We start from the raw sequence: 16,178 nt of genomic DNA on the forward strand, positions 1-16,178 counted from the left end.
GACATATTAAAACCAATGCAGACTTGAGTTTCTTTACTGGCTTTCTCAGTGTTCTGTACCGGATAATAAAAAAACAACATTACGTTTTAATTCGGCTAAAAGTAAGGACAGTCTAAGAAAAAGCGAAATTTTAGTTGAAAACGAAAGAACTGTAAATTAATGCTGGCAAAGTATTCAAAAAAAAACAATTTAATTTTACTGTACTTTAAAAATTTATATTAGCCTTAAGCTCTAATATTTAAATGAAATGTTTCATTAACAATTTTCAATAAAGTGAGAGAAAAGGAAATGACTGACTCTGAAGAAAACAGGCGTGTTTTAAAAATATAAATACACAGATAACAAGCGGTCAACAGTAGACTTACCCAGACGATTTGGTAGCCAATATTTTTAAAACATACAGTTGCACCAACAAATTACATATAGTAAATAAAAGAGACTAGATTTTGCTAGCAAAGCTCTGTAGTGGGAAAGACAAATAGCTACCAAAATCCCTTGTTACCATCTTAAACCACAAGCAATCAGTAGCAGAAAGACAGCAAAAAACACCATTTAAACTTTATGGTTAGTATACGATTGCTTGATTATACATCTTGTTAAGGTAGTGGTTATGATAAGAAAAAAGTTAAATGTTTACAGAGTTACCCAATTTTATTTAGTCTAGTAAACATTTTTATAAGTTTTTTTTTTCTTACTGTCGCAGGAGTTACTATTATCGTTTTAATTTGTCTAGTATAGTGCTTCTTCGCTTATCCGGCAGTTTTGTGCAAACTTTTTTGTAAATAAGGCCGGATATGAACAAAATAAAGCTTTTTTTAATATGCAATGCATAGATTTAAACGTATACTTAATTATCTGTTAAATTAATTTATTTATTGAAATAAATTTAAGTATGTAAGTAATTCTAAGATTTAAAAACGACAAATAATAAACGAAACAAAACTTTGTAAAGTTTAAAAGTATCCTAACGAAAACAAATTAGGTCGTAAAGTTTAACTTTCATCGGGAGCCTTTCTAAAAAAAGAAAGGTTTGTTTGACATAGCTTTCTTGTTTTTTAGCACAAAACTCACGGAAACGGTGTGAAATACTTTCTGGTTATTTGTTTAATCTGGCCGGTTGTGTACTAATGTCAAGGTATGTCTTGGAAACATATTGAATATAACCCTGTTTCATCGCAATAAAAATTTGATGTTCAGAGTATCCCTCGGTTCAATATTCTTATAGCGAGAAAATGTGAATTAAAACATATTTTAATTTTTTTAGAATTATTACATTACTATCATCTGCTAGCTTAGTTATTGTTCACAAGTTAGACATTTGTCTATAGTAAAGCGTTAATTTTAGCTGAATTAACTAAACCTACTCTGGACTAAAATAAGCGGAGAAGAAATGTAACTATTAAATTGCTTACCCAGCAGTGACTGGGTATTCCGGTAAATCACACTTAAAATTTTTTATGCCGCAAGCAGCTTAACAAGCTAAATTATAAAATCGTTTCAAGCAGAATTAACGGTTTTTCGTTACAAGCAAAACTTTTTCTTCATCTCTTATTATTTATCTCAGGTTATTTAAGTTCTTTTCCTTTCTTACTATTAGTTTAAATTTAATCTAATTGTTTTAAAAATTTTAGTTATCTTACTATAAAATTTAGCCACTAGCTAGTGTCTATTGTTTTACAGATATTTTCAATGTTTTTTTTAGACTATGTTATGTTATTTCGTGTTTCTGTTATTTAACATTGATAAATTTTACAATATTTAATGGGAACAATTATATTTTAGATTGATAAAACTACCATAAATTCCAACTTTCTCTTTTTGAAATTTCCCTTCAACCTAAATTTAAATCATTACTTTTCACAAACTTGATAAATATAGTGAATCAACCATCGTGCTATAATTTAACGTATGTATATACATAAGGTATTGAACAATTTTAGTTAATTAAAACCGGAAAACTTAATTATAATTTTGGCACCTACCTAGTTTTTAACTAAGTTTATCTGGATTATTCAACTTGAGAATAAATACAACAAAATAAAAGTTATAATTCTTCAAGGTTTAATCGAGAAAATTTAAAACGACTTGAAACTTCGCATATAAAATGCTAAACACACAGAAATTATAATTGTCAACTGTATAAAAACATTCAATTGGAAAACGATAATAAATTATAAAAACATACAAATTTAAGTACAATAAAATAATTAGATTATTTCCTAAGAAAGTTCACCAACAAATGTGGTAAATAAAGAGGTGAGGAAAGATTACAAAGAAGAAATATCAAAATTTTAATACTGCGACTACGTATACCTTTTGATTGACTCACCTCAACCAGAAGGCTCACAACATAAATCCAACACACAACAAAGAGCACAACCGATAAAAATAAAAATTAGTATGGGTGCTTCTCAAGGGCCGGAAGAAAAAAAACAATAGGCAATGTGACAACAATAACAAAGCTGTCAATTAGATCAAAGTCAGTTAATAAATAATCTAGGTATCAGTGGATTTCGGTGAAAGATTATAATTCGTCCTTCTCTTCAGCTCCTCCTTGTTGAGCACCTTCTGCGCCGCCAGCTCCTCCTTCAGGGTAGATTTTCTTGATGATTGGGTGCGAAACTTCTTCCAACTTCTTCTTCTGTGCCTCGAGGTCTTCCTTCTCGGCTTCCTGGTTGCTTTCCAACCACGAGATGGTTTCGTCGATCGCCTTGTTGAGTTCTGTTTTGTCGTCGTCGCTCAACTTGGCTCCCAACTTTTCCTTGTCAGCTACTTGGTTCTTCAAGGAGTAGGCGTATCCTTCCAACTCGTTGCGGGCATCGACACGCTCCTTCAACTGCACAAAAATTATTAATTAGCATTCATTTAAAAACTATATTAAAAATTTAAGATTCTAAAAAAATTACAAATATTTCAAACAGCAATTAAAGTGGCTTACTTTTTGATCCTCAGTTGCGAATTTCTCAGCATCTTGAACCATTCTGTCGATGTCTTCCTTTGAAAGACGCTTGTCATCGTTGTTGATGGTAATCTTTTCCTTGTTACCAGTGCCCTTGTCTTCGGCTGATACTCTCAAGATTCCGTTGACATCGATCTCAAAAGTAACTTCAATCTGTGGGGTACCACGGGGTGCTGGTGGAATTCCGGTCAAGTCAAATTTACCCAAGTGGTGGTTATCTTTGACCATAGTACGTTCACCTAAATTAAAAGAATATTATTAAAAATAAAATTTGATAAACAAATATAGGTTTAATTTATTATATAACATTACGGCACGATCGCTTATCCACTTAAGGATTAATTAATTTATTAGTATTTACAAGAAAACATATTGTTTAAAATTAATTTTACTTAAAAAAAATCATTATAATTAACACTTACCTTCCAAAACATTGATGGTGACAGTAGGTTGGTTGTCTGAAGCAGTTGAAAAGATTTGTGACTTCTTGGTTGGGACAACAGAGTTACGGGCGATGAGCTTAGTCATGACTCCTCCGACAGTTTCAATTCCAAGAGTAAGTGGGCAGACATCCAAAAGAACAAGGTCAGCGGTGGTAGATTCTCCTCCAAGAACACCAGCTTGGACAGCTGCTCCATAAGCAACAGCCTCATCTGGGTTGATACCACGGTTGGGCTCTTTTCCGTTGAAGAATTCTTTGACAAGGTTTTGAACTTTTGGTATCCTGGTTGAGCCTCCGACCATGACAACTTCATCAACTTCTTTCTTTGAGATGTCAGCATCTTCCAATACTTTTTTGACTGGTTTCAATGTGGAACGGAACAAATCCTAAAGAATATTGTTAATTAAGCACAACAGAAAACATAGATTAATTTTCAGTTGTTAGTTTTAGAAAATAAAGTTTTAATAAATGCATAAAACATTACGACTTAGAATTCAGACTATATAAAAATGTATATTTAATTAATTACCATGCACAATTCTTCAAATTTGGCACGAGTCAAAGTTTCAGAGAAATCTTCTCCATTGTAGAAAGATTCAATTTCAACACGGGTAGTTTGTTGGGAAGAAAGAGCTCTCTTTGCTTTTTCAACTTCACGACGGAGTTTCTGTACAGCACGGTTGTCACTTCGGACATCTTTACCTTTCTTCTTCTTGTACAACTTCATGAAGTAATCCATGACACGTTGATCGAAATCTTCTCCTCCTAAGTGAGTGTCTCCGTTGGTGGCAATGACCTCAAAAACTCCGTTGTCAATGGTCAACAGGGACACATCAAAAGTACCACCACCCAAATCAAAGACAAGGATGTTCTTTTCTCCTTCTTTTTTGTCCAAACCGTATGCAATGGCAGCAGCAGTTCTAAAATATTTTTAATTTATAAAACTTGTATTCTAAGCACAATAGAATTTGTATGAATAATAACTAACGGCTCATTGATGATACGCATGACATTAAGACCAGAAATAGTACCAGCATCTTTAGTGGCTTGGCGTTGACCATCAGTGAAATAAGCTGGAACAGTTACAACAGCATGAGTGACAGATTTTCCTAAATAGGCTTCAGCGATTTCCTTCATTTTGCTCAAGATCATAGCACTGACTTCTTCAGCAGCAAATTTCTGATTTAAAATACTTGTATTTAATAGCTTGTTTTTATTTTTTTTTTATAAATCTAAATAAGATAGCTAACTTTTCTTTTAATTTAGTTTAGACACTTTTGTTTATTTTTATAGAATAAATTTGAATGAATACAAGCAAATATATATTCATTTATTTGTTCAAATCGTTTTACAAATTGAAATATATATAATCAGTTAGTCATATAGTTCATTTGATAGAAACAATATGTGGTTGCAACTACATGACAACCAGTTAAATAACTATTCAAATAATTAACACTAACCTTCTTATCCCCTTTGACATCTACTTCAATATAAGGCTTGTCATTGACCTTTTTCAGTTTGAATGGGAAATATTTAAGATCACTTTGGACACCCTTGTCAGACCATGTGCGACCAATGAGACGCTTAGCATCAAAAATAGTGTTTTCTGGGTTGGAAGTAAGCTGATTTTTGGCAGCATCTCCAATGAGGCGATCACCTTCAGCTGTAAATGCTACATATGATGGGGTAATTCTGTTTCCTTGGTCATTGGCAATAATTTCAACACGTCCATTTTGATAAACACCAACACTAGAATAATATACTTCTGATTATTATTACTGAATTATAATAATCATAATTTTAATAGATGATCAATTGATTGATCATAATGATTAATTGACTAATCAACATAAGTTACTTATAATTCAGCTTATTTTGAAAAAGTTATTAAAATTGTAAATAAAATGATTGCAAAAAAATTACTAATCACTGTTATAAACATAATACTGTTCAAAATACTGCAATTAAAAAACATTTGATCAACTTTTTATATTAAAAAAAATTACATTGAACATTATTGCTGTTTAGTTTAAATGACTTCCCAATTGTTTTGTATTTTTCAAAATATCAAGCTTTTACAGCAACTAAAAAAAAACAAATATATGTTCTAAAATAAACACAATTATATTACTCATAAACAAAAAACTTACCAAGAATAAGTTGTTCCTAAATCAATTCCAATAACAGTTCCTAAATCTTTTGAATCTTCACTGGCATGGGCCAAGTTAACAGCCACAATAAGGGCCAGAACAAAGTAGGAAAACTTCATTTCAAATAAACTTACTTAAGTTTTTAAATTAAATAATCTGTTAGAATTATACAGTAGTAAACATTAAGCATTGTACAATTTATTACATAAACTTTAAAAATAAACTAACTTAATAATGAATTTGATTTATTTCAATAGATTTTAACAGAAAGTAAAATATTTAGAGGTGAAATATTAATAATATATAAATTATATAAACCATACCAGATTAAATCTAAGTCAATTATTATATTTAAATATAATAACTAAGAAATTATTTGAGCTTTAAGTTATATGTTATTAATTAAAAATAATTTAATTCAATGCTTATAATCTTATTACAAGATTAACACATTTGATTTAAATGAACTATACTAAATTTAATCTAATAGTAATCTTAAGTAATTATGTTATGTTAGTTTATAGTACTAACAAACTTTAAATTTTAATTTGATTGGAATGAAATTTAAATAAACACCAATTTTATATACCATTATCAAACAAATTTTACCATTATTTACTTACTTTAATATAATAAAAATTATATTTAGTTTTCAAACAAGTAACTTTTTATATATTTTTATGTAGCAAAACTACCAAGCTACAAATTGATATCTAACACAAACTTAAATTACAGTGAATATAATAAAAATATAAAATGGTTATCAGCTATATTTTTAAACTTAATCCATGTCAAGATAATTTATTGAAAATGTACTATGCTTTTTACTTATAAAACAGAAACTAATTAATTTGACTAAAACCACTTTACTATGAAAAATTAATTACCATTTTTTTGTCAATAATAATTTATCACTACTTTCAGTATTACTGTTTTTTATCAAATAACTACTAATTATATCTATAATGTATGCTTCTTATGTACTGTATTTTTTATTAGAGCAGATATCAATGTATTTATCAATGTGTTATTTCTATAAAGATTTTAACTTTTAAACACTATAAGTTCCCAATCTTAGTTTGTCACTAAAAACTGATGTCATTCCGGGATTAAACTTTTAATCATAAAATTACTGAAGAAGCATATAAACTTAAAATTCATAAGGTATAGTAATGAATCATTTTTAAAACTCTTTTACTGTTAAAAAAAATTACCAGATCAAAATGAAAATGAATTATTTAATTTTTAGAAAAGCATTATTTTTTTGTTTTAACATACTAGGGTTGCCACTTGTTCTTTTTAGATTTTTTCCAGTATTAACAAACTTCTTCCAGGTTTTTAAAAGTACACATTTTTGGGTCTGATTTTAATTTTAATTTAAGTTTAATGTAAGAAACTGTGGAAAATAGTATAAAAACATTAAAAAGATAGTGTAAAGTTACTTTAAATATGTTTTTTTATAAAACAAAGTTTTGATTATGACAAAAAATCTTATTTATTTGATATATATTTGTGTCAAATCAAAATTTTACTACTGAAAATTTTTAAGTTGTAAAAAAATATAGGTTTTTTGTTTAAAATTCCAGGTTTTTTCTGCCTAAAATGTCAAATTCCAGGTTTTAACAGGTTTCCAAGTAAAGTGGCAACCCTGACTTACTTATTCTATTTCTATTAAACAGGTTGGCAGGTTTTAAATAGAAGATTTCCTATATGATCAAAATAAATTAATTTGAAAACTTTTAAGAAAAAATACTTAGAAGAAAGATTTTACACAAAAGAATAAATAAATAAATTTAAATTAACTTTTATGAACAAAATTTTGTGTGAATCCCTTTTTGGTTTGCCTCAAAAAGCAAACCTGAATAGTTTATTTTTTCTAAAAATAGGAAACAAAATTAACAGATAAAGTAAGTAAGGTAAAGACTGAAAAAAATAGCATTCATCTTTATAATCAAAAAACACCAAATAAAAAACTTAAAGTATGAGTTTTAATCATAAAAACTAGCCTGAGATTCGAAAAAAGTAGTAAACAAGCCAGAGTTTTACAAAAAAAGCCTGAATAATCTATATTTTCAAACTAGCTTGAGTGAGTGACAACAATATACTTATTAAATAGATAATAACAATTTTATCAAAAAAGGATTGTATTTTAAAAATAAAATATACTAACACCTAAACATTTTGTAGAGAGCCACTCTATTTTCACATTTAACTATTAAAATCTATCAGTATTTAATAATTTTATGGTTGGAATTCTAATAAAGCTAATAAAAATGTTAGAGTGTACTTACACAATTTAAAAATTTCTGGTTACAAAAAAATAACAAAATTTATATATTATATTGTTATATACTGTAATTCTTACTTCGACTTATTATCTCAATTTATAAATTAGTAATACAAAATTTTTACAATAAATTATAAGAAGATTTATTGATACAAATTTATACATATACCTATTTAACCAACAAATTGAATCTAATCCACTTCAACTTAAGATTCATAAGTATATCCGGAACCACTTATTTATTTTCAATTGATTCAACAAACCTGATTGTTTGCTTTTAATATAATAATCTGTTACTTGTACTGCTCTATATCTACTTGTGTTAGAGACACATAGCAATGAAATTTGAAATATAAAAAGCCTGTGTAAGATTTCTATTGGTCTATATTTACACTGCAAGTATTTTAATTGGCTTTATTTCAAAAAGCCCCTAAACTTTTACTCTAACGTGTTTTCTTACTAAACATTAACGTGTCTAATAATGGACTCTACCAAATAAAAAACGAAAGTGAAATAGTAAAATAAAAACAAAACAACTTTTCGCAAAAACCTTTTTTTTTAATTAGAAAAACTTTTGTTAGAACTACTTTATTTTGCTTTTTGTAAAAAAAAATGAATTTTCATTATCAATTACTATCTTTTATTTTTTGAACGCAATCTTTTTCAAACTACAGGTCATATTTTTTGATCTTCCATTCAAGTATGCACAAATATTTTTTTTATCGTCTAATAACTCAATTTTTCTAAATCTAAGTTTTTTTCTAATTAAGTAAATAGTTTAGTTCACCAAAGTAAACATTTAAAATAATTGTTTTATTTTCAGCTTTTAACATAGTTTCTAAATGATTTTAGACAAAATATATAATAGAAAGTTTAATAGTTTGTTTTGTTATTGTAACATATGTTAAATATTTATTTCTTATGCTAGTTTCATACAATAAAAAAATCACAAACTAAGAGTAATTAATGTTAAAAAAATTTTTTAACTAGGGTTGCCAAATACTAAATTCTTTAAGACTTAAATTTTTAAGTTATTTATCAAACGAATCAATAATGACAATGCTAGTTCTAAATCTTCCTTAGCTAAGAATATTTACTGTTATTTTAATTCTTGAAATCTTGAAAAAAATTTTTAGTCTTCTATAAATCTTTCGATTTTGAAACTATTACCGTTGTACTAAGTTCGTCAGGGCTAGATCTATGATAATATAATTGAGAAAATCATAGCTAGTCTAGTACCACCGCTAAATTAACAACAAAAACATAAATTTTTACATTTCTGTTTCTAATTTCAAAGTATAAACAAATGTTTCAAAACAAATTAAAACTTAAGAAAATAAAAACTGTAACAAAAGTTTAATGATTACAATATTGTATATTTAATTTATTTTTATATAAGTTTTTAGCAGTTGTCTTTGTAAATATTTTGTACAACTTTTGACTTTTTAATTTAAAATTAAAGTATTTTATACATAAAAAAACAACATCGTTATTTGAAGGCTTTTGCAGTTTTGCATATATTATCGATAATAAAATCTCGAGACAATTTATTTTTTGATCAAAAGTGATAAAAGAATATTATTAGTTAAATGTTATAAAAAATATATTTCAAACACGTTTTGATTTGATAATTTATAACTCCAATCACAAAATAACAAAATATATTATATTATACTTAACATCTTAAGTTTATAACTTCAAATAAAATAGTAATCTAGCATTTTATTTTATTTAAAAATCATACATGTATATTGTAAAAAATAATGTAAATAATTTTTATGACTTAAATTAAAATTATAATTAATTATAAGTTAATGTTATCTAAATATTAAAAAAAATATTACGCTAAATCAAATTTAGTAACAAAATTAAACAAACAGGTCTGAAAAGTTTGCTTCTGTTATAGTTCATATAAAATTTTCTAATGAATAAAAAAGTGCTAAAAGTTTTGATAACAAACAACTAAGCTAAGTTTTGAAATTTATGAGTATGTTTTTAGCCTAGTCTGAAGGTACAATAAACTAAATAAAAGTAATATAAGCCATACGGTGTTCCTGTTTATAAATAATATTATTTAAAATCATTATTTTAAGCTTAAAAATATACCGGTTTTTTCAATAAAAAAAAAGGTCGCTTTTGGTGTTTACTATTTCTTAATTGTTTTCGTAATTGATCATCACGATATAGTCCAACTTTATTTATATCATACAAGTGCTTTAGGTTACTAAATATGTACATCAAATTAATTCACACAGCTTCGCAATGATTTTATTTATACGTCTTTGTTGATAGTTAGTTTTCAGTGATAGTAACAGAGTTTTGAATTGCATGTTATAACTGAGATGTGCTCGATCACTTTGATGTCTTTTTCACTGATTATTGTGTTTTCACTGGTAAATTTGACTGATTTTTAAGGTGTTTAAGTTCGATGCTGGATGGATGAATTTTTCGAGTTTATATCAAAACTAGTTGCGTTAAGTTTCTCTTTTGTTTTTATTGTTGAACTAAATTAGTACATCGATTGCGTTTTTTTTTGTTTTTTAGAAAGCTATCAGCATTGTAAAAAGTTCATCCAGTTAGTAGACATATTTCGTAAAATAAAATATCCGATGAAAATATTGAACTGAAATAATCTTATACATTTAAATATATAATATAGTTAATAAAATATTAAAATAAAAATATAAAAACAAAAAAGACCAAAATAAAAGATGCTTTAACAGCATAGAAGACGAATCATAAAAGTATTTAACGCAATATCTCAACCATGCTCTATTTTACTATTGTCTAAAAAACTTTACATTGTTAAGTAGTCATGGAGGGCAGCCAATTTTCAAAAACTCTTTATTTGTAAATGTATAATTCAAAATAGAGAAGCTTAGAATTTCAGGATAAAGCAAGCTATTGTACTTTTTAAAAATTATTATTTTGGAAACTTAAATCAACTATTAATTATTTTCTACCAATCTTTATTTCAGTAAATTCTAAAATAAATGTGTGATGATTGAACTAATTAAGGTTCTTAAAAGTTTTGAGTTTTGTATTCGAAAAACAAAACTCAATGTCTAACAAAAAGGAGACACGTTCAAAATCCACCCAGTCAAATTCTAGAACCGTTTACCGATCGACGGTAAGGGTTAGGGGTAACAGTGATAGTGAAAAATAAATAAAATTTAAATCAAAAAGTTCAAAAAATATACAAAACTAATTAATAAATAAATAAAAAATCGGGTGGATTTTGAACGCGGGTGGATTTTGATAGTATACCAACAAAAAGATATATATTTCTCACAGTTTTCAAATAACTGCTTTTAAACTTTTACTGTCAAGACATGTCAACAGTGTTTACGTAGTTAGTATAAAGTAATTTTAAATCTAATAAAATTTGAAACCTCAGAAAATTATACAAGTAGTCTTATTTCTTTAATAATAAAACGTATAATGCAGAATTCCAGGTTATAAAATTAAGTGATCTTTGTTAATTGATTTGTAAAATTTAGTTATTAGATTAAAATGTAAAAATTGATTTTAAAATAAATTATGAAAATATGGTACACTTTAACTTACCCCTAAATTAAAGTTTTAAGTATGGGGATGATGTTTTTGATTGTTTTGTTTATGAATATATTATGCATTTTATTTTTTAAAAACTTGAGAATTGAGAGGTCTCTACAGTTAAGAGGCTAATGTAAATACTTAAACAGTTTATTATGCAACAGTGTTTTAACATTGCGGTATTAAAAAGCACTGATGCTCTGTAGTATGAATCAGTGGTGTCGCGTGATATTTTTTATAGGTGGTGCAGAAAAAAAAATCGAGTTGCCGGTGCTCGATTTGCCCTTACTTGAGTTGTTCCTTCTCGACTTGCTTCTGCTCGAGTTGCCTTTGCTCGAGTTGCTTCTGCTCGAATCGCCTCTGCTTGCGTTGCTTCAACTCGAGTTGCCTCTGCTCGACTTGCCTCTGCTCGAATCGCCTCTGCTTGTGTTGTTTCTACTCGAGTTGCTTCTGCTCGAATTGCCTCTGTTTGTATTGCTTCTACTCGAGTTGCTTCTGCTCGAATCGCCTCTGCTTGTGTTGCTTCTACTCGAGTTACCTCTGCACTGCTTTGTTTTCATTTTTTGTTTACAGTAGCTTGTGGAATAATACTTAAGCCTGTACAGATTTAGGTAATTTTTAACTTAGCTTACTTACCGCAAGATGTTTATTTTGCGGTAATTCTTGAAGAAATTTTGCTTTTTTGAGTTCATTTGCGGCAGTCAGCTAAGAGTTTGCGGCAGTGAAGTGAGCAAAACGGTCGTTTTCTAAATTGAAGTTTTATAAGAGACTTTGTTCTAAAAATAAACGAAAACGTTATAGATACTTAATTTTTTCTTACAAAATTATAAGGTGGTGCAATTGCGGCAGTGCAACACACCACGCGACGCCCCTGGTATGAATACTAAAGTTAATAAACAAGTATGATGGTATCAATAACGATATGACTTACTTATATTGTTAAACTTTACTTAAGAAATACATCAAACTTTATCTTGGAAATATTCTTTAAGCATAATAATGTTAATTTTTTTTTTAAATTTCGAAACAAAATGTGCCTACATAATAATGCAAATATATTAACGTACGAAACTCCATTGCGTTATTTGTATTAATGTACGAAAGTCCATGATTTGTAGATTTTTTCGCCAATTTTTTTGTTGATCGTATTCAATACGAGCGTACCAGCTGTCTTTCCTAGTGGACAATGTATTAAACGTTGCACGGAAAAAGCCAATGCTGACGTCACTGATCAATACAATTCATATTTTAACATTATAATCCGTTTGTAAATTGACGACTGCAAATTTTTCGGTTGTGGCTGTCTGATAGGTCCGAATAAGGACAAAACCGGTCTCAGCCTACCGAAGGCTTGTGGTCTGATTATTTAATTGATATGAACAAGCCTTATACAAACTAAAGCTTGTCTCACGACATACGAAAGTCCAGTCTTTGGCTTTATATACTTTCGCCGATATTTCTTTGTTTTCAATTATATTAAGGATGAATAAAAAAACATTTATTATAACAATCAAAGAGGCAATCATAACAAATCAAAATTAAACATAAGCATACTAAAAAGTCAAATGGCATAAAAACTTATTTAACTTTTGAGATAAGAAGACCTTAAATAAGGGAGTAGTACAAATAATTCATGTATTTTGTTTAAATCATGACTGTTATTGTTTGTAAATGCTGCTTCCATTTTTTCAGTATAACAAGTTTTGAAAATTTATCAAATGATTTTTTTCTAAATTTTACTTGATATCTTTCAATTTATTTCGTATTGTATTTTTTATTTTTAAAATTCCAAATGTATTTAAATAATTCAGTTCAATTGGTTTTTAGATTTTCTCATATTTTTTGTGAGCAAACTATCTTTTTTAAAACTCAAGCAGTTGATTCTATCTAATAATTTGTAATTTTGTTGGTGATTACTAATGCTTGAAGTACAACATTTTTATGTAAGCAGTATTGTTCAAAAGTCAAGATTTGTTATTACGGCAAATACGAATTTTAATCCACTATCCCTTTTTTCGTTTATTTGAAGTAGATTTATTTGTTGTGCGTATTTATTTTTGTTTTTATATATTATTGTTTATTGAACGACAAAAAACGCTTAAAGTAATTTGTCTAAGGACCTGGTGCACAAAAAAACCTTTTGGTTATCGAGTCGCGCACCACTTGGTTACCTTTTAACGTCTTGTCCAGGACAATTATCTTTTATTATATATCTCTTCTATTAATCTTAATTTTTTATTAATTTTTAATGCTCATTAGCTATGGGTATTATGCCTATAAGATATTTTTGAAAGACTCTTATTCAGCTTGCACGTCTGAATCAAAGCAAAATTACAAAAAAAGTTCACGAGGTCCACTTTTTACTGATGGTGCTGCGGTCGTAGCTCGCTATGATCTACAAACACTACTGTCTATTTTCTTTTTTATTGTATTTTCCTTGCTATCAGCATTACAAAAGCTAAGATCTTAAACCAAGGAACATTTTCATCAATAATCAAGATTGATGACAAGTGCATTGAAAACATGAAAAGGTTTGTATAATTTGACTTAAGTGTTGCGTCCAACGAACATATGGAAACTGATGTTTCTTGTTGCATTGAAAAAGGTTTAGGTCTTTTTGCTAAACTGCCTGCGACAGTTTGGGTTAAACCCCGATTTATTTGAACGAACGTAGACTGTGTATCGTGCTTGTGTAGTTTATGCTAAGTTATCTTTTCTGTACGGAAGCGATAAGTGGACTCCATGACTTATCAAAAAGAAGAAAATTGACATACTCCATCAACAATGCCTTCGTCGTCTTTTCAAAGTTAAAAGGCAACGCAAAATCAGCAATGAAGAACAAGACGTATTTCTCCGACCACTGTGTACACTGCACTAAAAGTAATACAACAGAGAAACCAGTCATATTCTAAAGATGAATACTTGACACATTCCTGAGGCTTTGTTGTGCAGTGAGTTGATTGTTGGCACAAGACTACGCAAGGTTGGTCACCCAATACAACGTTACAAAGACTTTTGCAAGCATAAAAAGTGCATAAGTTCAACAATTGATGAATAAGAAAATCTAGCTGATGATTTCAAAGTTTGGCGCTCCCTCATGCGATTAAAATTTGTGAGAGAAACACAACAACAACAATTTACAGACCCAAGAGGTTGAAGGAGCCACAATAAAGTTTACTTGTTATTTCAGTACATGTTGAATTTAACTTTGATTTATACATAAACTTTTTAATAACAAAATTTAGTTAATAATTTTGTCAGAATAATGGCCCATTTCTGCTGCAAACGGGCCAATATTATTAGTACATTTCAGCTTAAATCTTTTTTAACTCTTATAAAAATAAAATAAAAAAGATGCAAGTTTTTATTATATACCTATTTATTATTGGAAAAAGTAAAAAGGTCCGTTTTAAAAACATAAATTTTTAATGTTATTTTGTGTCAATGTAATTGTAATCAGTACCTAGGTTACATGGTATTGAGTTTTAGTTTTAACCATAAAGATAATTTACATTTCTATACAATATACATAGTTAGTAATAAAATTCTTTCGTTTTCAGTATTACGAAAAATTGCATTTAAAAATCATTTGTATACTATTGACGTCTGGTGTTTTTGTAGTAATTATGTTTAAACATAATTTATCTAACTAAAGAAATCGCACATGTAAAATAAAATAAAATAAAACTTTCTAATTAAATAAATAAATAAATCTAACGTGATTGTACTTAAGTACTAAAGAAAACATTTACAAACTTTAAAAAATATGACATCAAATTCTAGCAACTGTTGCATGTTTAAAAATTGAAAAGTTACCAATAAATAATGATACTTCATTTAATTTATGAAGCTTGTTAAAATAGCTATAAGAAAACTTTTTTTTTCCACGAAAGAAGTATCTTGTAAAGAAAATCTTAGTTCTACTGCATGCATAACAATATTAAAAAAAAATTATATATAGTGTAACAGATAATATAAAACTATCTGTTTTGATTTTTTTCTCAAGTTTGAATGATGAAAATACTAAGAGTATAGTTGTTTTTTGTTAGATAAAAACAAAATTGCCCACAATAAAACTTGGCATAACTTTTTACTGTATACATTAACTAGAAGTTTTTACAATTATTTTAAAAGATATTGATAAAACTGAGTCTAAGCTAAATAATATAAAAATAACTTCTATTAAATTACTCTCTAAATATAACTTTGTATAACTGAATTTTATTAGTTTTCAGGATTTCTGTGAAAATTTTAATAAACTTTAAATTATGTTTAAAACTGTCTAATCAGAGATTAATATTAAAATACTAACTTTCAGCAATGTAAATTCTTAACAAAGTCTTCTTTTATGTACGTATATGAAACTAACTAAAAAACGAGTTTATACGAAAACCGAAAGTAAAGTTCAAAAGTATATTTTTCTGTTGACATTGTTTAAATAAACTTATTTAAGAGTTTAAGATAATTATCTATGTTCATTTTTAATGAAATATATTATTAATCATGCTTATTATTGCAGTCAAATTTCAAGAAAAGGCCACATGTTGAATTTATGCTTTTAAAAGTAGTACTTATCTGTGTTTCATTTTTTTTGTTAGCACATTAAGTTTTAATAATATTTCAACTTTTAAAAGGTTTAAGTCAGTATCATAACTAAAATTTTGAGCCTTTAGCTAAAAGTAGTTTGATATGTTTGTGTAGTATAAATATTATATATTATTTTATTATTTATGTTTTCGCCAAGTTTCATAAAAAAGCTGAAAAAAACTATCCTAAATTTAT

General features: G+C 27.6%; 1 protein-coding gene across 1 annotated transcript; it reads right to left on the minus strand.

Annotated features, from left to right (window-relative positions):
- Positions 1-2,044: 2,044 nt before the first annotated feature.
- LOC145831871 (endoplasmic reticulum chaperone BiP-like) lies at positions 2,045-5,706 on the minus strand. Its single transcript, XM_082939218.1, has 7 exons — positions 5,555-5,706; positions 4,865-5,153; positions 4,390-4,580; positions 3,931-4,321; positions 3,382-3,787; positions 2,939-3,198; positions 2,045-2,836 (listed from the first exon to the last, which is right to left on the minus strand). The coding sequence occupies exons 1-7, from the start codon at positions 5,671-5,673 to the stop codon at positions 2,525-2,527; spliced, it is 1,968 nt and encodes a 655-aa protein (XP_082795344.1). The 5' UTR covers positions 5,674-5,706; the 3' UTR covers positions 2,045-2,524.
- Positions 5,707-16,178: the final 10,472 nt, after the last annotated feature.

Source organism: Thalia democratica, chromosome 3, assembly GCF_965202585.1.
Source record: "Thalia democratica chromosome 3, ktThaDemo2.hap1.1, whole genome shotgun sequence".
Classification (NCBI taxonomy): domain Eukaryota; kingdom Metazoa; phylum Chordata; class Thaliacea; order Salpida; family Salpidae; genus Thalia; species Thalia democratica.